The 25,548-nt window shown below is 39.5% G+C and overlaps 2 protein-coding genes across 6 annotated transcripts in view; one reads left to right on the top strand and one right to left on the bottom strand.

Moving 5' to 3' along the window:
* The window catches only part of LOC133664380 (amyloid-beta A4 protein-like), a 22,709-nt gene extending 21,077 nt beyond the window's left edge, over positions 1-1,632 (bottom strand). Inside the window, exon 1 of one of the 2 annotated variants that reach the window (XM_062068946.1) lies at positions 1,368-1,632. In XM_062068946.1, coding sequence (XP_061924930.1) covers positions 1,368-1,430 — 63 coding nt within the window. In that variant the 5' untranslated portion in view covers positions 1,431-1,632. The remainder of the gene's footprint in view (positions 1-1,367) is intronic. The other variant, XM_062068947.1, reaches the window with a different exon arrangement.
* On the top strand, positions 398-25,548 carry piga (phosphatidylinositol glycan anchor biosynthesis, class A). 4 transcript variants are annotated; one of them, XM_062068951.1, is made up of 14 exons: positions 2,647-2,829; positions 2,925-3,163; positions 3,278-3,368; positions 3,487-3,757; positions 7,223-7,355; positions 12,687-12,819; positions 12,929-13,135; positions 14,800-15,025; positions 20,805-20,884; positions 21,952-22,059; positions 22,125-22,275; positions 22,730-22,864; positions 24,639-24,827; positions 24,918-25,548. In XM_062068951.1, the coding sequence occupies exons 2-14, from the start codon at positions 2,937-2,939 to the stop codon at positions 25,040-25,042; spliced, it is 2,076 nt and encodes a 691-aa protein (XP_061924935.1). In that variant the 5' UTR covers positions 2,647-2,829; positions 2,925-2,936; the 3' UTR covers positions 25,043-25,548. The 4 variants fall into 4 exon arrangements, with proteins under 4 accessions (XP_061924933.1, XP_061924935.1, XP_061924932.1 ...); XM_062068949.1 differs by lacking the exon at positions 2,647-2,829 and adding an exon at positions 398-513 and having other exon boundaries at positions 2,925-3,368; positions 24,918-25,356; XM_062068948.1 differs by having other exon boundaries at positions 2,925-3,368; positions 24,918-25,354.

The raw sequence follows: 25,548 nt of genomic DNA, 5'->3' as shown, positions 1-25,548 counted from the left end.
AATGAAGTGGCGGGCCACATCTGAGTTTGAGTTTGGCAACTGTGCCCTAAGCAAAATCATTTGGGCAAGACTGTCAGATAAAATAAGGCTAAATTACAAAACACATTCAACACAATTTGCTCAGATTTAGTTTGTCTCATTTCTACTTAATTTACATTACATGTCTTTTATCGTTATTTACACTGAGATATGATTGTTATATTTTTCAAAGATCCAAGATACAAAGATCCTCTATGTGACAGGAGCACCCTTCTGTTTTAGGGACCTGCTCTAGAAATACCCTCCACATTGTTAAAAAAAATAACTGCAAAAAGGCTTAGCAAACAAGTGACTTCAAGCATTTTTAAGAATAGTTGCAAAATATTCTTTATATGACATGAATTATCTGGTGTTTTAAAGAGTGAGCTGCAAAATAACTCTCTGTCCACGTATTGTCATCCATGTGGCAGATATGGCCCGCGGCCCCCCATTTAAATCATGTCAATATTGAGAAGGTTGCAATAGTTTTGCTTTGTAAGTAATCCGAACCGCATTAGGTTGAAAATAGCTATTTTAGCATTGTATATCATCCAGTATATTCATGTAGTAATCGTGTCAAATGCCGTTGAAGTTGCAGTAGTGTGTTTGATTTCGTGTGATGACAGCCGCAAAAGAGCAGGCGCCATCTTGCTTATGTCAAACCACATAGCGATCTCTTTAGCAATTGACAAGTGTTGAAATATTGCCAAAAACACGCAGTTGTTGAATAATTCAAACTATTTACACACAGGGGGAGTAATTATATACATACATTGTCGCTTATTATGTGTTATTGTCAGACGCAACAAATTAGCTGAGCGTAGCAGTTTAGCTGAAATGCTAACAAGCGTAAACGTTGTTATCTACGCAAGCTAGCTGACTATAATAATCCAGAATACTTTTTTGTTAAAGACGGCGAGAGCTAGTACTAAACATGTGGACCGTGGAATTTGTGTTTTTATAAATAACATAGCGGAATTAGTTGTCGAAAATGGCGCTGGGCCTTGTTGGCACTAATGTTTTGGCAGATGCTAGTTGTTAGCACTGCTTATGTTAGACGTATGCGGTAAACCTGTGTTGCACAGTACAATACATACGACGCATATACTATGTTAGGAATCATCTTTAAAAAATCGTAATATTGAGCGTTTTCAATGTTATTTTAACACGTAAACATATTGTAATAGTGAGAATATTATTTCATATTCACTGGCACCGTTATGTCTTTCACGTCATAATATTTCCGACTTGACAGCGGCCTGCCTCATCCCGCCAGGAAAGGCTCACTGACTCCCGGTTACATGCTGGGCAATGTACCGTGCTGGGGGGCTTTCCCCGGTACTACTTACCTCGGATGAGAGTGTCAAGGTCGCCGCAAGTAAGAGAAAAAACGCCGCCGTGTGTCCCCCCATACCGTCTTCCTCCGGGTATCCGAGCGTCCTCTTGGCGTTGTCTCTGTCAAACAGCGGCTTGTTGTTGTTATTGGTAATGTGAATAAATCACGCGTGCTGACACGGACGTGGCAGATAAAGCAATCCCGGTGATCCCTCCTTGTTTTCCTCCCCAGTGGTGACGGATGGATGGGAGCTGGATGTGTTTGGATGGGGGAGGTGGAGGAGAGAGTGGGAGTGGTGGTGAGTCGAGGCAGTATATTGTATTGTACATGCATGCATATTACATACATGTACATACGATGTATACTACAGTACTATACTGCAGATGTATACTATCTAGTCCGGGGGTCGGCAACCCGCGGCTCTAGAGCCGCCTGCGGCTCTTTAGCGCCGCCCTAATGGCTCTCTGGAGCTTTTTCAAAAATGTATGAAAAATGGAAAAAGATGGGTGGAAATAAAAATGTTTGTGTTAATATGGTTTCTGTAGGAGGACAAACATTAGGCAAACCTCCCTAATTGTTATAAAGCACACTGTTTACATTAAAGATGCTTCACTGATTCGAGTATTTGGCGAGCGCCGTTTTATCCTACTAATTTTGGCGGTCCTTGAACTCACCGTAGTTTGTTTACATGTATAACTTTCTCCGACTTTCTAGGACGTGTTTTATGGCACTTCTTTTTCTGTCTCGTTTTGTCCACCAAACTTTTAATGTTGTGCGTGAATGCACAAACGTGAGTTTTGTTGATGTTATTGACTTGTGTGGAGTGCTAATCGGGCATATTTGGTCACTGCATGACTGCAAGCTAATCGATGCCAACATGCTATTTAGGCTAGCTATATGTACATATTGCATCATTATGCCTCATTTGTAGCTATATTTGAGGTCATTTAGTTTCCTTTAAGTCCTCTTAATTAAATGTATATTTCATGACACACTATATGTATGTAATATGGCTTTTAATTTTTTGCGGCTCCAGTCAGATTTGTTTTTGTATTTTTGGTCCAATATGGCTCCTTCAACATTTTGGGTTGCCAACCCCTGTATGTATGTAAAATGTAAATGACATACAGCACTGACTAGATTCTAGTCAGTGCTGTATGTCATTTACATTTTAATATCTGTATGTATGGTTGGCGTTGCACTGCAATACTCAGATGCAGCAGTAGGGGGCACACGAGGTGCCACCATAATACTCGTCATATGACGTCACAAACCAGGAAGTAGCGCACAGGCGGCAAACCGAGTGGCGCGGTGGGCTTCCCACGATGAGAGGAAAGTGTACACCACGGACGCATTTGTCTGTATTTTGTCGGGCGAAACGGTAGGGCAAGTTTGAAGTAAAGAGATGAAAGTATTAGTTAGCTCTATGCTAATGTTAAAGGGTGAATCCAAACAAGCTACGGAGCATTCTTGGGGTACTATTTCAGCATAACACCAGTTGTTCTACATAGTGTTACATTCTACTTATGTCAACACAGAATTGTTCTAAACCCATTTGTTGTGTTGTTAGCGCCGGTGATGCATGATGAGCCAAAAAAGAAGAAGAAGAGCAGCAGCATCTTCCAGCCATGCCGTCAATGAAGTCAAGCCCCCTGTCAAGAAGCACAACATCTGCATGGTGTCTGACTTCTTCTATCCCAACATGGGAGGAGTGGAGAGTCACATTTACCTCCTTGCCCAGTGTCTTATTGAGAGGGGACACAAGGTGGTCGTTGTCACGCACGCCTACGGCTGCAGGAAGGGCATCAGGTACCTGACCAATGGCCTGAAGGTCTATTACCTACCCCTGCAGGTGATGTACAACCAGTCCACCACCACGACTTTCTTCCACAGTCTCCCCCTTCTGCGCTGTGTGTTTGTCAGGGAGCGCATCACTGTGGTGCACGCTCACAGCTCGTTTTCCGCTATGGGCCACGATGCTTTGTTCCATGCAAAGACCATGGGTCTTAACACGGTATGTGGCTCATATTCTGCATTTAAACTGCAGGTATTCAATGGCCAATTTGGATTACTGCATTTCAGTGTATATCCAGCCGTAGTGAAGTGATATTAAATTCTGACTTGTTTTATAGGTTTTCACTGACCATTCGCTTTTCGGCTTTGCTGACATCAGCTCCGTGCTAACCAACAAGCTTCTAACGGTGTCGCTGTGCGATACCAACCACATCGTATGTGTGTCCTACACCAGCAAGGAGAACACTGTGCTGCGTGCGGCGCTCGACCCGAAGATCGTGTCCGTCATTCCCAACGCAGTCAACCACACCGACTTCATCCCCGACTCTTCTCGCCGCCATGACAACAGGATCACCATCGTCGTGATCAGCCGTCTAGTCTATCGCAAAGGTATGACGAAATGCTGTGATATTGGGTAAACTTTATTGCTTTTGGTAATTTTAAGGGGGTCATATGATTTTTTTTCTACATTTAAAACACATCTTTGGGGTCTACATAACATGTAATGGTGGTTCTTTGGTCAAAATGTTGCATAAATTATGTTTTACAAACCATTTTATAACCATCTCTTGAGGATGCGCCGTTTTGTGGGCGGTCACTTCAACTGCGTCTTCTCCCTGTCAGCCATTTTGTAGTTTTTAGCGCTTCAATATCGAGTCTACTGACAGATATAATATAAAACTATACGCTACTTTGTATGGCGGCAGCGGAGCATGCATGAGCATGTATGAGCATGTATGAGCCAGTCTGCCCACAACATGAAGATAGAGAAAAATAACAATTCCACTGACTACAGACTACAATGGCGGACTCACGCAAAGCGCTTTGGGTAAAACTTTACCATATATGGAGATATCCGCTGACATCGCCTAGGTTTTCCCCTTAATGTAATTGAATGTGGTGCGTCGCCACAGCATTTTCAATACCACTACACCTTGAAAATAAAGGTTGTTTTACTTGAAAACAAATTAAAGTAATGTAATGTATTGTAGTCCCCAGAAGAAATCACACAGTGTCCGATGCTGTTTTTAACTTTTATTACCAATCTTACGATAAACAAGACAATTCCAACAGGTTTTACCTCCAATGCAAACACTTTGGTCTCTGTGCTTCCCCAGACACACAAGAACACTTCCTCATTCTCCGCCAATCACCTTTCGGGCACGGACGGTGTGTTTGCTAACATGGGAAAACACAAACATAAAACTTTAACACCAGCTGGTCGTTACAGTATGAATTGATATATATAGCCTATTATTTGCGCACTATTGACAAGTCATGTACTGAAAACTTAATTGGCATTTTGCTCCGAAAATAAACTTAAACCATAACTATAACCAAATGGACAAGTGATTGATGCGGAAGTGTCACTGATCACTGCAGCGCTGTGTGTCCTTCCTCCTCTATGCACAGAGGGGGGCGCCACTCATAGCTCACACTTTTAAAGTCGTCAAACACGCAGGAAATAAGGTCTCAGTTGGAGGAACTGGTCAGTAAAATCGGTGTTACTTTTGTTGATGAAAAATGTTTTTGTCTTTGTTATCGTCCACAACCCATTTTCCCTTGACAAAATTTAGACCATAACAAATGAAAAAGTACGTTGACTAAAATAATGATTAAATTTATTGACAATTTAGTCAACAAATTAAAACGATATGAAAATGTTGGGAGTGACGAAATCCAATCATATTTATTTTCGTCTTTTAGTGGGTGGGACAAAATATCCTATCACAGTTACATGTGGGGAGAGGTGCTGGTGGAAAAGCAGAAAGGGTATTTATAATAACATTTAATATTTACGTATTTTGCTCATTTTAGCATACGCAACGCATTAATTAAAAAAAGGCATCACTTTTTTTGTTTTTTTTACTACATCGCTTATTACTGCTCACTGCAGACTTTATGAGAGCCAACAAACATAAAAAAACATCACTTACTGCTGTCATTAGAATGCTGAGATCTAGGATGTTTATACATTCTAATTTAGATAAAAAATATGTCCTAATACTCGCAAAGAAAATGGGGTGTAACCAAGCTTTTTTCAGTGTCTTTCTCGCCATTTCTGGGTCTAAATTAGCTGTCAAAGTTTACCAACTTGTCGGAATACGTCCTCCTCCTCCAACTATCTGGGGGAGAGGCATGATTTATGATCAACAATAAAGTTTGACCAGCATGGAAACGAGAAAGCAGCTGATCAGTCGATCGTTGGCACACAAGCTTGTGATAATGGCGCTGCTATAAATAGTTTGTCTGCGTTACCCCTTGTAATAACAATATCACTAATACTTGGTCAATATTCAAGTCACAAAATGTAAATGGAGTATTGTTGCCGCTTTTTGGATGTTTTTTTATTGGGTTTTATTGGCTGAATAGGGGACCTCTGTCGTCATGTTTTTCGTAATGATTCTGAACAAGAGGCAACATTTTTACAAACTGCTGTCCCTCTTTAAAAACAAATTGCTTTTGTAGTAGACCACAATCCCGCGATCAGCTGAGCCGAGCTTACTTGCCAATAATCGATGTTCAGCTGTGTTCTTTTCAGCTTTTAATTGCACATTTTGACAACCCAAAAGGTCCGATTTGTCATTTTTTAAGCTAACGCACAAAGAAAGACAGCTATGTAAGACATATACACCGTTAGTTTTATAACACTGGTTGCTGTATTTAAACGAGACAGTGGCCAAGATGCCAATTATTGTGCACACAGTGTAGTTATACAAAATATAGAATAAATCCAGTTTGTTTTTTCATATGCCCATAACCATGCACACATATTTTCATGCACTGTACACTAACGTTGAAAGAGTTTTTTTGTCATAATGGGTTATACTTGTAGAGCGCTTTTCTACCTTCAAGGTACTCAAAGCGCTTTGACACTTTCCACATTCACCCATTCACATTCACACACTGATGGCGGGAACTAACCCGACCCATCAGGCCGCTCTACCAACTAAGCCACGCTGTCCCCATAATAGGTGGGTTGCATATGACGTCATGTATGTTTTTCTTCTTCGCGGCTTAATTCACACGATGGTCAAGCAGCTTGAGTGTAGCATTAAAAACAAGTGAGAGTAAGTGCAGAGTTTGAGCAGAAAATGCCGTATTGCTGTTCTGTTCTTAGGTATTCCAGTCGTTGAAATAGAGAGATATGAAAGAGTTTTCATAAAGTCCCTAAATAAGTGGTTCACGAAGTTGTAGATGAGACTAATAATAACTGAAAACAAAAGTATCCTTTTTCTCATTCGTGTCACAATCACAGCAGCACAGCGTTCGTTATGACAAATTAACTACGTTACTTAACAATGCACGAATAAGTCCAACTTTGTATTTCACAGATCAATGTTTAATTGTTTTCCGTCCTTCTAAAAATTTTCTGTGCTACAAATTTTATTTTTTCCAATTAGCAGCACCGGTGCTACTAGTTAAAAAGCTAAGCGTACAGCCCTGTTGTTTTATAAATATCTGCGCCATGCCTCCATGGTTTGATTTAAAATGTTCTGGATTTATGTAGATCCCAAATACACAAAAATAGGTACCAATATAAAAGAAAAGTTGGTTTTGCATAGTAGGTCCCCTTTAAGTCAATGTACATTATTACAGTTCACAATTCATACACCTCAAGGCACTTTCTACATTGATCAGGCTTCACAAACCCAACACGAAAAATCACTTCGCTGACAGAGGCATGGAGAAACTCTTTTTTTGTTTTTGTTTGTTTTTTTGGAAGAAACCTCAAACAGAACATAGAGTCTGTGTTCGCCGTCTGAACCATAGAACCATGATTTATACTCAAAGAGAAAATGTAAGACCAACAGACAGCTGCAGCAGTTAATATATTTAATTTCATCTTTACAGGCATTGATCTTCTTGGTGGTATCATCCCAGAGCTCTGTCTCAAACATCCAGATCTCAATTTCCTCATTGGTGGGGAAGGACCAAAGAGAATCGTGCTGGAGGAAGTGAGAGAGAAATACCAGCTTCATGACCGGTAAAATTGACAGAGCAATTTTTCCCATAGGCAATGCTTTAACTAGAAATAATAAGCTCTTGTATCAAACTGTTACCATCATTAAACCTCTTTATAACTACAAGCAATGTTTTAAGTCAGATATGTAACATATTAACTGCCATAAAAGTGGTAATTGCTGTATAGTAAAATGTACACACATTTAAAAAATATTTACCCTGTTAACGTTGGACTACACTATTTATTTCTGTGTTTGTGCAAACTAGAAACTATAGTGACAGGGTAATCGCTGTATAGTAAAATGTACACACATTTAAAAAATATTTACCTTGTTAAGGTTGGACTAGACTATTTATTTCCGGGTTTGTGCAAACTAGAAACTGGAGTGACCCTTGACCTGAAATGTTATTTTGGAGGAATGGACAAAAAAGTTCTAAAGATACATCAAAATCTTAAGAAAGTCTTCCCATAAAGTACAATAAATTGGGTTTGACCCTATGCTCAATTCCACCGTTGGCGTAATGGCCATTTGTGGCAATAAAACAGCAAATTAACTTTTCATGGTTGTTGAAGACATTTCTACTTTCACCCAATGTTGTATTCGTTTTTAAACACATGGTACAACATAGGAGGGCAGTTTCTTCTGACCCTTACATTTCTTTGAGGACAAAGATGTACAAAACCAGAGACCATCTATAATAAACTAAAGAGGCCCTTACTATACAGGAAAAGGCTCGCGGCATCACCTGTTAGCTTATAACAATGTCCTGCCATCTCTATCCCAAAGATTGTCTCGCCCCATGGGAGGAATAGCCGCTTACAACTAGGGTTGCACGATACAAATTATATAAATTCAGCCCACGTTAGACCTCTTAATAATATAGTTATGTCGTGATAATGCACGTTGATGACACATTCTAGCTGTGTCCCACAAATTAGACAGCGACAAGTTAACGAACGCGTCCTCACTGCAATGTAGCGTTTTGGCTAGTGGATAATGTCCCTCCACAATACAAACCCACTTCTATGTCAGCAATTTTTACCTCCAGGGCGGAAAATAAACTATTTTTCTTACAAATATAATTCCTGTAGAACAAGGATGAGCTAAACATGCTACACTACACATCCTAGGACAGGGCTATTCAACTACATACTACGCAGTTTCAAGAGCCGAAGGGCTCAGGGTCCGGTTATCGAAATGTGGACGTTTCGCCAAAAAGTGCCTCCGCAGATTATATTTCTCTGAGACTGTGTTTACTTAATTGCAAAGTAAACACATCAGCTTTCACACTGCACATCCAATAAATTCATTATTCTGCCCTCGCTACTCGTTTCCAGCGTGTGCCGCTAGTTAAAAGCATGAAGAAAAGGAAGCTCTAGTTTTTGTTGAGGATTGATTTTCCTTATTTCTTTATACTTCTTCCTTCATTTAGGTTTGTAAGACTGAAAATATAAACTTAAAATAAACATAACCAAAGTATAAAATCCATTGTGTATTTTACATAAATAAAATGAGTTTAGTGTTACTGTATTCACACAATATGAAAAATTTCAAAATTCACACATGCACCCCCGCAACCCTGGAAGGGACAAGCGGTAGGAAATGGATGGATGGATGTTTACACATCTTATCACTATTAGCGTTGTCGCCCTCTACTGGTCAATTTTAGCGCTACAGTATTAAACGAGGTTTGATCATTACTCTCCGACAAATACCAACACTACCACGAAAACAAAAGACATTGCAAAGTCAGAAATTTCAATGCAAAACAAACTGAATATTTATGCACAATATCTACTTACAAATGTTTGACCGAGTTTCGGGATGACGCTTACACGCTGGGATTTCTGTCATTGTTGCTGCTTGTCTGGATCAATGTGTCTGTCGCTTAAAAGGGCCGTCAGGAAACAATGATTCGAGCACTTGCTCGGGGTAGAACATTCATTCACAATCATCATCATTCGTTATCCAGCCTTTTTTAAAAGTCAGGATTTTTGTAATTTATTTAGATTTTTTTTCTATGGTTGAATGAGTGCTCTTCTTCTACTCACCCCACTGCTGCTTCGGGATGGCGGGAATACTGCATCCATGATCAACCTTAGTTTAAATAGTTTCATCAAGCCTATTTGGATGATGTTCAAAGGGCTAAATGAAAAGCTTTGACGGGCAGGATGTGGACCACGGGCCGCAAGTTGAATTGGCCTGTTGTAGGAGAATATGCTAACTACTAACCACAATCTAGAGCTCTTGAATGTAAACAAAGGTTGGCAGATTTATACAAATATTGACAGTTCCGATACCAAGTATAGTATGGTTAGGTTTATATTTTTTATGATCCAAAAATCATTTGTCGTTTTTGTTATCGTTTACAATCTCAGGAAATAAATCCCTAGACACAAGAGGGCTTTAGGCAAAAACTAAAGCAGTTAAATCAGAGCCAATAATAGGAAACAACTTTAATATTTAATTTGTGTTGCTACATTACCATCCTGTTTTTGTCTGCTTATAATTGTGATCGAAATTGTTATCAGTCAGTGATCTTGAACATTTTAAGTATTAGCACTGTTATGAACAATACTGCCCTTGTAACTACTTGGTATTGGATCGATAACCAATTTTGTAATATCGCCCAAAACTAATGTTAAGTATCAAACAACACAAGAATAAGTCTTGATTACATTTGAACACAAGTGTAGATACAAACAGGTTACAACAGAAAATGTAGGAACATGTTACAATAGAAAATAACCATAGATTAACAGTAAATAAGCAAGTAGATCAAAATAATACAAAGAAAAATGACTTGTTACCTCATACATCAGCAGCCAAATTAGGAGCTTATGAAACTCGATTTGAAATGGTTCTGTTATCATTTACATCCCATATGATATATTGTGATATACAGTATATCTTTATTGCAGGATGTAGCACTATTTATTGCAATATAGATTTTATTCTATATCGCGCCTCCCAAACGTATAAGTTGTTTTGCCACCAGACAGGCTAACGATCTTTTGGTATGCAGGACGATTGTTTACAATCCACCCTGGGTCACAACGACAACAATTAATTGCTTGTATTCCAACACGTGACTTCTTCCCAGAAGGGAAAACCAGTGGTGGTCAACCCAGCCAATATAGCTGTTGTACAGCAAGCAGCACGTGAACTAGTCTGTCATAGTACAAAAGAGGCTTAAATCTTCCTGCAAAAAGCAGATACGCGCAAAAATACAAACTATGCAAAATGATCCATCCGTGTCTTTCATCAAAAAAAAAAAAGATTTGTCAAGTGATATCAAGGATCATACGTCGGTCGCTTTCCCAGACATATCAAACTATTGTGCTCCAGACGCCATTCTACACAACAAAACAGATGAAAACTTGAAAAAGCTTGAAGGTCTACAACTTATTTGTGTGGCTGGGTCAAGAAAACTGGTGTCAAGGCTTTCATGGGTAAATATGCATCAGTTTTGCTCGGGTAAAGTTGCATTTCAGGATTTAACTTCGCGTCTACTGAAGTTTGTTGCTGTTGCACGCGCCGTTTACGAGCACATGTTTTCCCCATCTTTATCAAAATATAACTGTAGATGTCAACATTGTGTTTGTGCTGAAAGCTTCATGTATGATTGCTGCCTGTGGTAAAAACTTAACTCTTTTAGGTTTTGCTCACATTTGCTTTCTTTTAGACTCGCCGAGTTGTTGGTGCTTTTCGAAACACTCGTAGCAAACATGTGTTTAAGAAATACAAATGTCAAGATAATACTTAAATGAGAAATAATAAATGTAACAAGTATATCAAACAAACTTTTAACGAAGTGATCACTGCAAACTCATACATTATTTGACTCTGTTCCCTTGGACTGGAGTATGAGTTGCATGCGTTTCTCGTCGTTTCGTAAAATCTTGCACTTTTCGGCCCTTTTTGATTACCTCTCGAGGAACTGTGAAGAAATGTTTCGCAATTTGAACGATTCGTACAGCCGAAAACAACACAAGCATAGTGCATTTTTTTCTTTGAGAAAGGCTGAATGGCGCCTAGCACCCATTGAGAACAGAGCTAGCTTGACCACCACACATATTTAATGGGCGAAAGATGAGCCGGACATGACGTCAGTCAATTCCTAGCAATTGATACCACCCCCAGGAAACACACCCACCAGAGACATGTATTATGTCAACTCCACACTAATGTTGAGTTTGACAGCCATTTTTAATTTAGTTTTAGTCATTGTCTTTTGACAAAAATATGTTTTAGTTTGTCATATTTCAGTCATCTAAATGTATTTATTTTTTGTCGACTAAAATCCTCAACAATTTAATCAACTAAAATTTCAGTAAATTTTGATGACTAAAATTTAAACAATGCTTATTAGAAGTTGTCTTGAAACCACTTTTATTAAGGTTAAGTAAGGTTGTACGGGTAAATTGCTTATTAAATTGGCGGGCACGCTCGTCCGTGGCTTTCTATTTAAGTAGTGGTAGAGTAAGTAAGCGGTTTTGCTCCTGCTCTACCGTCTTTAATAGTAACAGTAATTCAATACAGCATGAGTCATTTCGAATATTAGCTTCGTTGCGTGGATGTCTGGATGATTAACCTGCAGATGGCGCTTCAAGTTGGTTGTATTTTTTCTGGAGAAAACATAAGGGTTTACAAAATTTCTTGTTGTCTACTATGGCAAAGGTAAAGTGCCTCCATATCTCCTCTTACCTGTTTCTTCCAGCCAGTGTAGAAGACATATTGTATTGCCTTATGTAACTATACAGTCTAGTTTTCCCAGTTAAACACCAAAACGCCATGCCTTACAAAGACTGTATTTTTGTTTGGATCCCCTCTGTGATTTACCCCCACCCCTCTCCCAAATACAACTGTGATTGGATATATTACTAACTTATCCCACCTGCCTAAAGAGGAAATTAAATAATATTGGATTTCATCTATGTTAACATTTTTTATTTGTTGACATGTTCTGTTAATTTCCTCATTGTTTTAGTCAAAGTGCATTTGTTTTGATAAGTTATCGTCCTAGTTTAGTTAGAGGAAAATAGGTTGTTGACGATAACAAAGACGAACATTTTTAGGCAACAATATTTACCCTGCTCCACAGCTAAAAAAAACAAACAAAGAAGCCTTTTTGATTAAAAGTAAAACGTCTTGAACAAACAGGAAGAGTCCAGCTGCCTCGGTTCAATCTTTGCAGATTACCATGACAATGGATGACTGAGAATCTATTCTACATAGACATGTGTTTCAATACTTTTGTTCATATAATAGTGTAATAATCTCAGGCCAGTGCTCCTGTATGAGAGGTTTATCACGTTTAAATAACTTTGACTGAACTGTTTTAATGGCAGGGTGCGCCTGTTGGGGGCTCTGGAGCACAAAGACGTCAGAGAAGTTATGGTCCAGGGCCACATCTTTCTCAACACATCGCTAACTGAAGCTTTCTGCATGGCCATTGTGGAGGGAGCTAGTTGTGGACTGCAGGTTTGCTGCATTAAGCCATTTTACCAACCACATTACTTCCACATGAAAATAGCAAAACTATCCAAATCTTTCTATTTTATTTACTGCATGTTTGTTTTTTGCCCGTAAGGTGGTCAGCACTCGTGTAGGAGGCATCCCAGAGGTGCTACCCGAGGACTTGATCACACTATGTGAGCCAACTGTGCGCTCGCTGTGTGCCGGTTTGGAGAAGGTCATTGCACGGCAGCGTTCCGGGTCAGTTGCCTGTGCCGCCTCCATCCACGCACGGGTGCAGAACCTCTACACCTGGAAAAACGTGGCAGAGAGGACTGAAAAGGTGGGTTCGGCAGCACCACAACTTGTTGAGACGCATCACCCTCTAGTGTTGATTGTCCCAAATTAAGTCAAATCTTGCACGACAGGGATTTTGAAACCATTTTCTCTGTTCAAAGTAATATAACTAGAAATAATGTTTTCCAGGGTAAGACATAAGTAAGACATTAAAGCAACTGTCTGAAATGTATTCTAAATATATATACTATGAAGGTGAGTCACATTGTAGATGCGCCTTATGCAACTCATTGCTTACCATTCTTGATTGTCACACGTGTAAAAGGAAGTTAAGCCTCTTAGTAAGGCATAAAAACAGTCTCATCAAAGAACAAATGTATAATATGCAGTAGAGTTGTGCGATATAGACGATACATCATATACATTTGGCAGACAATAGAGCTTTTAATACTATCGTTATATCATGATAATGATGACACGTTCGAGCTGTGTACCGGTAATTTGACAGCAACAAGCAAATAAACGTGTGCCCAACGCACTGTAGAATTATCGCGAGTGGCTAATGTCCCTCCACAATACAAAGCAACTTTTGAGTCAGCAATCCTCGCCTCCATGTCAGCAAATAAACGTTTCTTACAAGTAACATTATCACTGGCAAAAAATGCTACACTACACACAATAGAAGGATATTATAACCGCAAGCTAAAGCTCTTGAATGTAAACAAAGATGGGCGGATCGAGGCAAATATTAGACATAGACAAACGTCGTAAGATCGATTTTTTATTTTATTATGAAAAAATATTTTGACTTTTTTATTTTTTACAAACTCAGGAAGTAAGTCCCTGGACACAGGAGTTAAGGGTAACAGCCACATGAATTAAATCAGAGCCAACAGTAGTACATCATTTCAATATATAATTGATATTGTTACATCGCCTGTGTTTTGTCTATTCCCCCATAACTACTAGGTTTTGGTTCGATACCCAAATTTGTAGAATATCCCAAAATGTGAAGTATCAAAAAACAGAAGAATAAGTGCTTTTATTACATTTTACAGAAGTGTAGATAGAACCATGTTATAAAACAAAGTTGGCAGATATTAACAGTAAATTAGCAAATAGATTAATTATAGTTGAGAGAAAATATTACAATTGTAAATTAACCAATATATTTTATCGAAAATATATCAGCAGCCAAATTAGGAGCCTTTGTAACCTATTATTATTGTTATTACATACCAAATGATATACTGTGATGTATATAATAGTCTATATCGCAATATAGAATTTTGGCCATATCTCCATCCCTAATGAATCTCTATGAATGTAAGTCAAATTGTAGAGGCGCCTTATGCATTTAATTTTTTTTACCATTCTTAATTGTTATGCAAGTGTAAAAAGAAACAAACCACTATAAAACATAAATACAGCGCAACTTTACCTTTGATAACAAGTGAGTCCACTTTATTAAACTTCCTGTGTCTATGTTTCACTTCTTATGTTCTTAACTGTTTGTTGAAACAAGAATATGTCTGGCCTAAAAGCTGATGAAAAAGCAATGTTTTCATTCGGAACTTCTCACAGGATTTGCTGACATAACATCAGAAATGTCTATTGTTCTTTAGAGACGTGTTTTCCCCACCAAAAAGTTTGGTTAAAGGTAAACAACTTTAGGAAAATGAAGTAAAAATAAGTAATCTTCTCCGTCAGGTTTATGATAGAGTGTGCGAAGAGGAGGTGCTTCCCCTGGACAGACGCCTTCATAGGCTGAGATCCCACTGCGGACCTGTGGCTGGCTCCCTCTTTGCCTTTGTGGCGGTTCTAGACTTCTTGTTCCTGTTGCTCCTCCAATGGCTGGTGCCCGATCGGGTCATGGATTTATCTGTGGACGCCACCGGTCCTCTGGGACTGTGGAAGCAAGAACCAAGCAAGAAGAGTAAGAGCGAATCTCGATGTAAAAGCGACCTCAAGTAAGCGGAAGCAGCATCTTGCATGATGCACACTGACAAACACTAGTGACTTTTTATTGCAAAAACCTTTGAAAGGAACCGGCCAGAAAGGGCCGTGTGTTCAATATTTTTTGTGTATTGTGGTTATGGGAAAGGTGGCGTGGCTCAGATGGTAGAGCAGTCACCCAGCAACTTGAGGGTTCCTGGTTCGATTCCATCTGCTGCCATCCTAGTCACGGCCGCTGTGTCCTTGGGCGAGACACTTAACCTGCCTTTCTCCCAGTGCTGCTCACTCCAGTGTATGAATGTGAATGAATGTTGTAGAGGCCGTAGGGGCAAATTGTCAGCCACGCGTCTGTCAGTCGACCCCAGGGCAGTTGTGGCTAATTAGACAAACTTTATTAATCCACAAGGGAAGTTGGTACACACAGTAGCTCAGTTACAAAGGATAAGAATGGAATGGATAATGCAGGTATAAAGTAGACTAAAAATGTACCATAGTAGCAATATAAAATATAACATATACCGGTATACAATATATATATATATATATATATATATATACACACACACACACACATATATATATATACATACACACACATGTTTATATATACATATATGTATGTTTATATACTTAACACACACAGCTGGATGGAGGAGTTCTTGAATGGAACACTGGGAATGAAGCTGAAGGAGCCTGTTGGAGTATGAGCTCCGCTGTCCCTCAGTTGTCTGGTAGAGTGGGTGGGCAGGATTGTCGATGATGGCGAGCAGTTTGTCCAGTGTCCTCCTGTCCCTCACTGACACAAACGCCTCCAGCTGCATGCCAATAGTTTGGCCGGCTTTTCGGAACAGTTTGTCAATCCGGCTTAAATCCCTTTTGCTGGTGCTGCTCCCCCAACAAACCACTGCAAAGTACAGGGCATTGGCCACAACGGACTGATAAAAGATCTCCAACAGCTTGCTGCACACATTAAAGGACCTAAGCTTCCTCAGGAAAAATAATCTGCTTATGCCCTTCTTGTATGCAACTTTGCTGTTGTCCTTCCAGTCCAGTCTGTTGTTCAAGTGGACTCCCAGGTACTTGTACTGCCTCATTACTGCCACCTCCCGGCCCTGGATGTTGATAGGCTCCACGGGGGTCGTTTTTCTTCTTGAAACCGATGACCAGCTAGAGGGTCCAGGGAAGGAGCTGCCAGGAGTCTCAACTGAGCCAGCACAAGTCTCTCGAGGACCTTCATGACATGAGACGTCAGGGCAACCGGTCTGAAGTCATTCAAGCCCGATGGGATGGGCTTCTTGGGAACCGGCACAATGCAGGATGTTTTCCATAGCGCTGATATCCTTTCTAACTTCAGACTCAGGTTGAAGATGAAGTGCAGGATCTCAGTCAGCTGAGCAGCACAAGTCTTCAGGACCCAGGGGTTGACTCGGTCAGAGCCTGCTGACTTGACTGGGTTGACTCTCTCCAGCTGTCGTCTCACATGGCCAGGTGTCAGACACACTGGGCTGGCTTTCTCAGTGGGGGATGAGAAACGGCAGTGGCAGGCAACAGTGAAAGAGTTTGTGGATTTATGGTCAGGGGAGGTGTGAGGACAGGAGTAGTGGGGAGGAGGGCCAATAAGGGGTGTATTGCTAAATTTATTGAAAAACCGATTCAGCTCGTTGGCTCTATCTACACCCCCATCCAGCAGTTTGGTGTTGTTATTGAAGCCTGTGATGGTTTTCATGCTCACACATCCCGAATGTTATTCTGCTGGAGTTTGGCCTCTAGCTTCCTTCTGTAGGCATATTTTCCTTCTCGCAACTAAATTTTAAGCTGCTGCTATATCCTCCTCAACTCATCCAGATCACCAGATCACCACTACAAATGTAACTTACCACCATCAATTTGTGAATGTGGAGTGAATGAATGATAGGTTCTTAGTTCTATGTGAAGCGCTTTGAGTGTCTAGAAAAGTGCTATATAAATCTAATGCATTATGTTTTATTTATTTGTAAGCTAGACTGCCCACAATGGACCTGTATAACTTAGCTTAAACTAAAGGGTAGATTTGTCAGACAGTGGATAAAGAACATGGACACACCCTTTTACAAATGCCATATTTATTCCCTCACTTAAAACACCAAGAGCATCTGTAGGAGTTACCCCCATTATACAACCCCCCACCCCCCTTTAAAAAAAAAAGGGCCAGTATATTTTACCCTAAGCCATTGCTGTTCAAATGTTTTCCTCCAACCAATGCACTGTACGAGCTGACCAGTTAAGTATTATTAAGAAAAAAAAACAGCCTACATCTCAGGTTTGTGTTATAGGTAGGGGTGTCACAATCTGATTTTGATATAGAATATTGCTCCGATATCTGCCAATAAAATAAGTATTGTAATATACAGGTTGGCATCTAAATTTTCCTATTTACAGTATGCGTTTTGATACAAGTAGTCCTGCAGCGTGTTTACTTGTTCAAAGCACGACAGTCATTCATCCATCCATCCATTTTCGTCAGTCAACATCTAAATGTCTTCCAATAAGCACAGGAGTTTGAACTTTTCTTGTATTTTAGTGAAGTAATTTACAAAAGGTAAACATGGTGGGCTGTAAGCTACTAGGAGCTAGCAGCTACACAGCAGCTAAGCACACAGTAGCACAGACGCTAGACATACTGTATGTACAGTGGGTCTGGGGTAGTCTTTTCCTCATCCCTCACTTGAAGCTTGTGTGGAAAATGCGTGAAGAATGCACTACCGACCTGATAAGTCCAAAAGAGAAAGAGATAATACAGTATCATCTGCTCACAGGTGGTACCTGGTGGTTGTTTCAGCACACTGCAGCTAGTCCTTGGTAGTCCCACTCCTTAATGCCTCAGTCACATGCAGGATTCTCACAGGAATGAGACAAAAATACAACTTTACCAACTGTAAGTATCGTTATGTGAACAATATTGCACCACAATTATCAAATAATTATAATTGCATATCACGTATGTATACAAACAAAGTCTGATAGTAGAAACTTGAAAGTGACTAGTCACAAATGTGTCCGCATCATTGAATTTACTGCATCATGAGCTTAACTTAATAATGCAACTAGGTGTCCCAAAAACAATTCACTCTCCACTTCAACTTAAAGACAGCTTAAGTTAATTTCAGTCCGATACAGTAGTTGTTCTCTGTGTGACTATTTTCACTTGATCAAACTTTTTTTAACATTCCACACTACAAAATAATAAAAGTATGTATGATTCGTGCTAATATCGTATCAGGTCATTGTCTGTATTGTATCGAAAAATTGAAAAAGTTGTACAGTTTGTAATTGTTATGATAGTAATTGTAAGCTTTGACTATGCATAACAAAAACACAAGTTGCAGACCACAAAATGGCCCCCAGGCCGTACTGTGCACACTGCTGCCCGATCGGATTTGTCGAATTGCATAGGTGATTATAGGTTGTTGGGTTTTATTGCAAATACTTATACAGTTATTTATAATATTGTCTTTTTTACGGCAAAAAAATATTGTTGGATTCACTTTATATAACCACTGTAACCATTGAAAAATATATTTGTATTTATTCTCCATCTTCAGCAGGCTTTGACTCAGACGGATTTGAATGAAAACTTATAAATCATGGACATTTGTAAGAATTGTGCACAAGCTGTGACATACAGAGACCTTGGAAGAGGTCTGTGCTTTTCAGGGTGCTGTTCTGGGAAAACTGTAAACTATTGAGATTTCGTCACTATTTTTTTCTGTTTTTTGTCATGCATTGCGCAGCTTTTCAAAATCTACTTTGTGCACTGACTTAAATCAATTAACTGCATTCCTAGATTTATTGGGTATTCGTTTGGGAATGATGGCTCATTTTTTTACTTTACTAGTTGTTTCAGTATTATACAATTGTTTTGTGTTTCTCCAGTAACTCCAGTTACTGTGCCTCGTAATATAATTTTTATGATAAGTCCTTTTTTTTTCTCAGGACTGGTAGTTCAGTTCAGTTCAGTTGATCCGGTTATTTGTCAAACCTCTGTCTCTTTGTCTGCTTTAACAAACTTCTAAGAGGAAGATAACAGTGGCAGACAAAACAAGCTATGAAAATTGTCCGCCTATTCAAGGCTAGCGATGCCGGCATATCATGATTAGCTTGTCTGCAACTAAAACACACAAAAAATATGTTGTGAAATAAACTAGTCTTGTGGTATTCAAGAGAGTTTGTTCAGACTTGTTTTTGTCCTTGTTAGCAGCTCTTTTCAAGGCTGCATGGCCCACTTTTACACACCATTGTTATACATACCCTGCATTGAGCGTAACTCTGGACGAGGGCGTGAGGCGTATGTGGGATGTGCTAAGTGCCCACATAAGAGGGGAGAAGACGGTCTGACTTCCAGGTTAGTGTGTTCCACCCATACTGTTGTGTGAAGGTTTACTGTTGGGTTACAAGTCAACATGGTGGCTATTCGGACGGAAGTTTCTCCATGCTTGCAGCATTGGCAGAGACCTTTGCACGTCTACGGCGGGCTGGTGTGCAACTCTCTGATGGCTGGTAAGTTTGTACATACACATTGACCTATTCTTACTAAATCTACTTTAATTCAGTTGCCGCTTTCTTTTTTTCTTTGCTGCTTATGGCACAGGGGTGGGACCAGACAAGCTCTGGTTCATCCCACTTCTTCAAGACGGTTGATCACTCTAGCAAAATGTTTGCTTGTGAAGTTTTAACATGTTCCAAAGAAATTAAATTGAATTGAATAGTTTAACAGTGCAGTGGGGGTACTCAAAAAATCGATTCCCATCCGAATTGTGACATTTATTTATTTATTCCAATCCTAAACTGATTCTTAATTTTCAAAAATCGATTTAATTTTAAAGAATTTTTTTTTTTAAAAGGCCATCTCTATGCTTACTTGCTGCACCTATACATCCATCATACCCAACCAAAAGGAGGTTTTGTAACCTGTTTTGAAAAGGTTTTTATTATAATTATTATACCAAATAATACTTTGCGAAAAGCACTTTGAATCGAGAATCGATTCTGAATCAAATCTTCACCCCAAGAATTGGATCAAATAGTGAGGTGCCCCAAAGATTCCCACCTCTGCTATGCAGATTTATTTGGTTCATGTTTAAAGTTTGTGTGTTTATAATATCCATGCATAAAATGTGTCTCTTTATTTTTACAAAGTTCCAAATGGGACAAGCGGTAGAAAATGGATGGATGGATAGATGTCATTTTTTTATAACAATAAGCTGTTGAAAGTTTTACAGTAAATACACAAGTTGAAGCATTACCGGTATGATACATTGTGGCCTTATTGAATCTATCTCCAGTTTATTAAGTTAACCGAAATATATATTTTCGAAAAAGGACACATCCAGGGTCCGTGTAGCACGGCAACAAAAAATGTATAATTATTTATAAATACAGTAAAATAAAACTTTAAAAATATATGTTTTTAATTCCCCAATAGGCTATAATAACAATGGTTCTACATACCCGTAAGAAGCCAAATTGAATGGAGTGTATGGGTTCATGAGTGTTGAAATTATTATTATTTTTATTAAATAGAATTATGGAATTTGCTTTTTTTAAATGACTGATATTGCATCATTGCCTCTCATTTTTGTGTGCCTTGATTTCTATTCTAATGTGGCTTTTCAAGTGCAGCTGTGAGCCTCAAATCTAGAAAAACATGTATTTAAATGAGCTCATCTTAACACAACAATGGAGGGCTATAGCACTTTCTAATTCTGTTCTTTGTTTTTAAGACTCCTGGTCGGACCGAAGTCCCCTGCATGAAGCGGCCTATCATGGCAGACTTCTCCAATTGAGAACCCTTGTAGCCCAGGTTAACTGTCTTTGCATAGCATTGTCTGAATGTAATGGGCAAATTAAACTGTACCAGACCAGCATAAACACTACACTTTCTGCCATTTACACATTAGAATTGGGGATGGGTACTGTTCACATTTGAACAGATACGGTAGCAATTACCGGGGAATCGATACAGGTACTCAACGGTACCAATTTTCAGTACTTTTGTGTGTTAATAATTTAAATATTGTTTTTGATAATAAGATCTATTTTTTATTACAACATTTGAAAAATGAGCAGATTATAATTGTTGACCATTTATTATATCTTGTTTTATTATAATTTGCAAGTATGACATTAAGTTACCATTACTGTTGCAAGTTTAAGACGTTAGATGACAGCAGTGTATAGTTAATGGTGTTTTGTTTTAATGTTCGCCCTAGAAAGTGTTGCATTGTAAGTATTGTACTTTATACGCACAAGCTGTTTGATTGTAACGTGCATCTTAGTTGTAGTTTTCATTAACAAATTTGAATGTGTTGAAATCGCCATGTAGAACAGCTAATGCTAATCAGTAGCATGTCAATAACAGAGCCAATGTATTTTAGCATCAAGCTATCACATTTTTTGGAAAAGTGGAGCCATACCTTACTTACTTTAGAGCGTGTTCTTTGTTGGCATTGAAAATTGCAGCATTACCTAGGGTTGAAATGGCTGAGTCCGCTCTCAGTGCTGCTGGAGTGATCGGCAAGTGCCAAAGTGTGAATCCAGGCTGAGTCGACAATTGGGCATAAGGTCACGCGCGACTCAGGTACCGTAATATGGCACCGTTGGATTTACGTGAATCGGTCCTTGGTAGGACCAGCGGGATTTGGTCAGTGCCAAAGAAGTACCAGATTTGGTACCCATTCCAAAATTTTAATACATGAGGAAAAACACAGACGATGCCCAGTATGATACATCTATAACCCTGCATTTATTGTTGAAACACTGTACACATATTATTGTCTGCAGTGGCAATACACATATGTTGTTTACATTATTAGGAACAGTGTGCTACAGTACAGTAAATTAAAGTGCTACTTTTTCCTCTCTCTGCAGGGCCTCCATGTCAACACACTCACTATGGATGCGGTCTCCCCTCTCCATGAGGCCTGCCTGGGTGGTCATTACGCTTGTGCAAAGTACTTGCTGGATCACGGTGCAAATGTAAGAACACCTCAGGACTCATAAAGTCATCCATTGGTACAATCATGCCCGTGTTGCTACCATAGGTGCACCAGGTGTCATCTGGCGGCGCCACCCCTCTCTTCAACTCATGCAGCAGCGGTAGTGCCGCCTGTGTCCGGCTCATTCTGCAGCGTGGCGCCTCAGTCCACCCCGCGCACCAACTCGCGTCCCCCGTCCACGAGGCGGCAAAGAAAGGTAAGGAGTAGGGACTGATGTTAACGGTATCAAAATCTCACAGTACGATATTATCAAAGAGGTTTCTTTGTGTTTTTGTTAGCAACATAACTGAAACAGTTCTGGATAGATATCGGTGAATGTCCAAAAAACAATTCTCATCCTCTACGAATCACTCTTCTCTTCCTGCTTACGTTCCAGACCCCCACCTTGTCAGCTCCGCGCTGCGCACAGAATTCTGGGTGATGTAGTTTATTATCAGACTTGGCCAACAGTAAAGTGCCAGACAAAAACTACACACCAAGTTTTTGTTTGATACCGTTACGCGTCACGGTATTATTGTGAAGACTTTGAAATTGAAATACTGCAGTAATCTACGATACCATTACACCCCTAGTAAGGAGATTGTAAGAAGCCAAATCTTAAAGTCTTTCACTTTTTTTAAACTGGAGTCCAAATACTTTTGTCTTATCAGATCATTCAGAGTGTTTGGACCTGCTGCTGGTGTACGGAGCGCACATTGACATGGAGCTTCCCACGATGGGGACGCCTCTGTATTCCGCCTGTATGGCCTCCGCCGCAACCTGTGTGCATGTGCTACTACACTCCGGTATCTATTTATCTTATTTTTTCATTATATTCTATCTATCACATTACTCGAGTCTAACATTTTGTCTGCTACCCATCTAGGAAGCAATGTAGTTAGGCCTGGATTTCTTGGCATCCTGTTTACTTTAGTTAGTTATTGACCTTGCTTTCAGTTTCTTTGTAAGACACTCAATATGATGTTTAGAAACCAAGTTTTCCATCATTTTGTCATTTATTGGACAGACATTCTGTGTCTTCCTTGACTTTGAAAAGCACATCCATTTATTTTTGTCAGAATTGAGTACAAGTCTTCATCAATAAAGATTTTTCTGACCAACACTAAAAGCAGATTGCAGGCTTTCTATGGGACTTGCCTATGATAAAGCAGATGATGCAATAATTTACTTGATGTGTGGCACCTTGAGACAGGAATATGTTGATTGACAGTCTAAAAGTAGCATGTTTTCCGTCACTCGTTATTTTCGCAGTTTTATTTACCGGTATATATATGAATAGAATATAAAATTGCAAATCGAATCTTAATTGCAATTTTGGAGAGAAAAATCGCAATTAGGTTTTTTCTCAAAATCGTGCAGCCCTATTAAACACAAACGATCAACTACCAAACCATTAGACTGCTTTTGAAGACATTTCAATATCCTTTAATCTCTGGGACAAGACCGAGTGGTTGACCGTGTCAAAAGCCTTTCAAGGACAACGCAGCACAACATTTTCATAAAATCATTTATCACCTAAATAGTGGCAGTGCTGCAGTTTTCGTAAACCAGACTGAGTGTAAATGCACCAATGAACACCTTTATTCAATTAACCGCAATCGAGTCCTGTAGTTGTGTGAGCTCCAGAAGCAAATAACTAATGTGCTTTCGATTTTAAAACAAAACAAAAAAGCATTAGTTTTTACAACTGTTTTTTAATTTCTTTGAAAAAATGTGCTTTTTTGAGCTTCAACAGTGCAGTGCGACACAGTGCATAGAAGAACATAAGACTATTATTACATGTTATGTAGACCACAAAGAAGTGTTTTCAATTTAGAAAAAAAAAAAAAAAAGACTCCTTTAATGCGCCCTATAATCCGATGCGCCTAATATATAAAAAAGATCAAAAATAGACCATTCATCGGGAGTGTGCCTTATAATCCGGTGCGCCCTATGGTCCGGAAAATACGGTACTACATTTTATAAGAAGAATATATGCGTGTGTGTGTATATATATGTATATATGTGTGTGTGTGTGTATATATGTATACATATTTATATATATATACATATACTGTCGCGATCAAAAGCCATTCTAAAACCTTAATTCTAGCCTGACTTAGCCATTCCTTTACCACTTTTGACGTGTGTTTGGGTTTATTGTCCTGTTGGAACACCCAACTGCGCCCAAGACCCAACCTTTGGGCTGATGATTTTAGGTTGTCCTGAAAAATTTGGAGGTAATCCTCCTTTTTCATTGTCCCATTTAAAGCACCAGTTCCATTGGCAGCAAAACAGGCCCAGAGCATAATACCACCACCACCATGCTTGACGGTGGGAATGGTGTTCCTGGGATTAAGGGCCTCACCTTTTCTCCTCCAAACATATTGCTGGGTATTGTGGCCAAACAGCTCAATTTTGTTTCATCTGGCATCACATGGACAAATAAATTATTCTGGAAGAATTTTCTGTGGTCAGATGAAACAAAAATTGAGCTGTTTGGCCACTTACTTCCAAATTCTTTTAAATATAATGGTTGTCAGATACGGTAATTCCAATGTGATTGTGCGGTCACGTTAGGAGCAGACGTTCGACTTGGGTGTGGACAAGACAGTCCGTTGCACGCCGCAGTCAGAGGGGGCGGAGCCACAGTCGTGGACAATCTCTTGGACTTTGGTGCTGATCGCTGCTGCATGAACACTGAAGGCAAGACCCCGCTAGATGTGGCTGCACCAGACAGCAGAGTGAGAGCTACACTTCAAAGCAGAGGTGAGATCTGAACACATGTATTACTTAATGAAAAACTAAATTTTCATGAAGCTGTAGCAATTGTATTTTCTCTCTACAACGTCTGTGCAGGTCCTTGCTCGCTCTCTCAGATGTGTCGCTGCTCTATTCGGAGAAGTTTGGGGAGGAGTCGCCTCCACAGAGCTTCCAGCATCATCCTCCCACATACTATCCAGGGCTACCTCCTCTACCAATGACATACCTTGGCCATGTATAATGGTTAAGCTTGTATACTGGATGCTTTTAAAACCTCTTTTTAATTTATTTTATGTACCTTGGTGTATGTTCTACTGCTCAAATCAACTGTACACAGTAAATGCTAATTCTCATGTATCTTCACAATGTGCTAACTGTGGCAGCCCTTTAAGGCACCATGGACAGCTCCAGTTGGCATTTGTCGCCTCCTAGTGGTGAAAAAAATATATTTTCGAGAAAAATAAAAAACAAAACACTGAAGAACCTTTAAAGTGGACCACGTGATGCTGGTCAACCTCCAATTTGTTCAGATTTCAAAGCAATTTTCCCATAGGAAATAATATAAAGGGAACTGGATTGGAGGGGGAAATTATGTGTTTGCAGTGCAGATTTTACATACAATAATAAAGTAACACGTAACATCCATCCATTCATTTTCTACCGCTTGTCCCTTACGGGGTCGCGGGGGATGCTGGAGCCTATCCCAGCTACACACGGGCGGAAGGCG

Source organism: Entelurus aequoreus, linkage group LG14, assembly GCF_033978785.1.
Source record: "Entelurus aequoreus isolate RoL-2023_Sb linkage group LG14, RoL_Eaeq_v1.1, whole genome shotgun sequence".
NCBI classification, from domain to species: domain Eukaryota; kingdom Metazoa; phylum Chordata; class Actinopteri; order Syngnathiformes; family Syngnathidae; genus Entelurus; species Entelurus aequoreus.
Note: the sequence above shows the minus strand (reverse complement) of the source record. Positions and strands in the feature narration are given on the sequence as shown.

What these genes read in the sequence shown, in the direction of transcription:
- piga (XM_062068949.1), top strand. Translation starts at nt 2,937, where the DNA reads ATGATGAGCCAAAAAAGAAGAAGAAGAGCAGCAGCATCTTCCAGCCAT. An exon ending in CCGTCTAGTCTATCGCAAAG is followed by an intron (nt 3,758 to 7,222) that starts GTATGACGAAAT and finishes TCATCTTTACAG; the next exon opens with GCATTGATCTTCTTGGTGGT. An exon ending in AGCTACACTTCAAAGCAGAG is followed by an intron (nt 24,828 to 24,917) that starts GTGAGATCTGAA and finishes ACGTCTGTGCAG; the next exon opens with GTCCTTGCTCGCTCTCTCAG.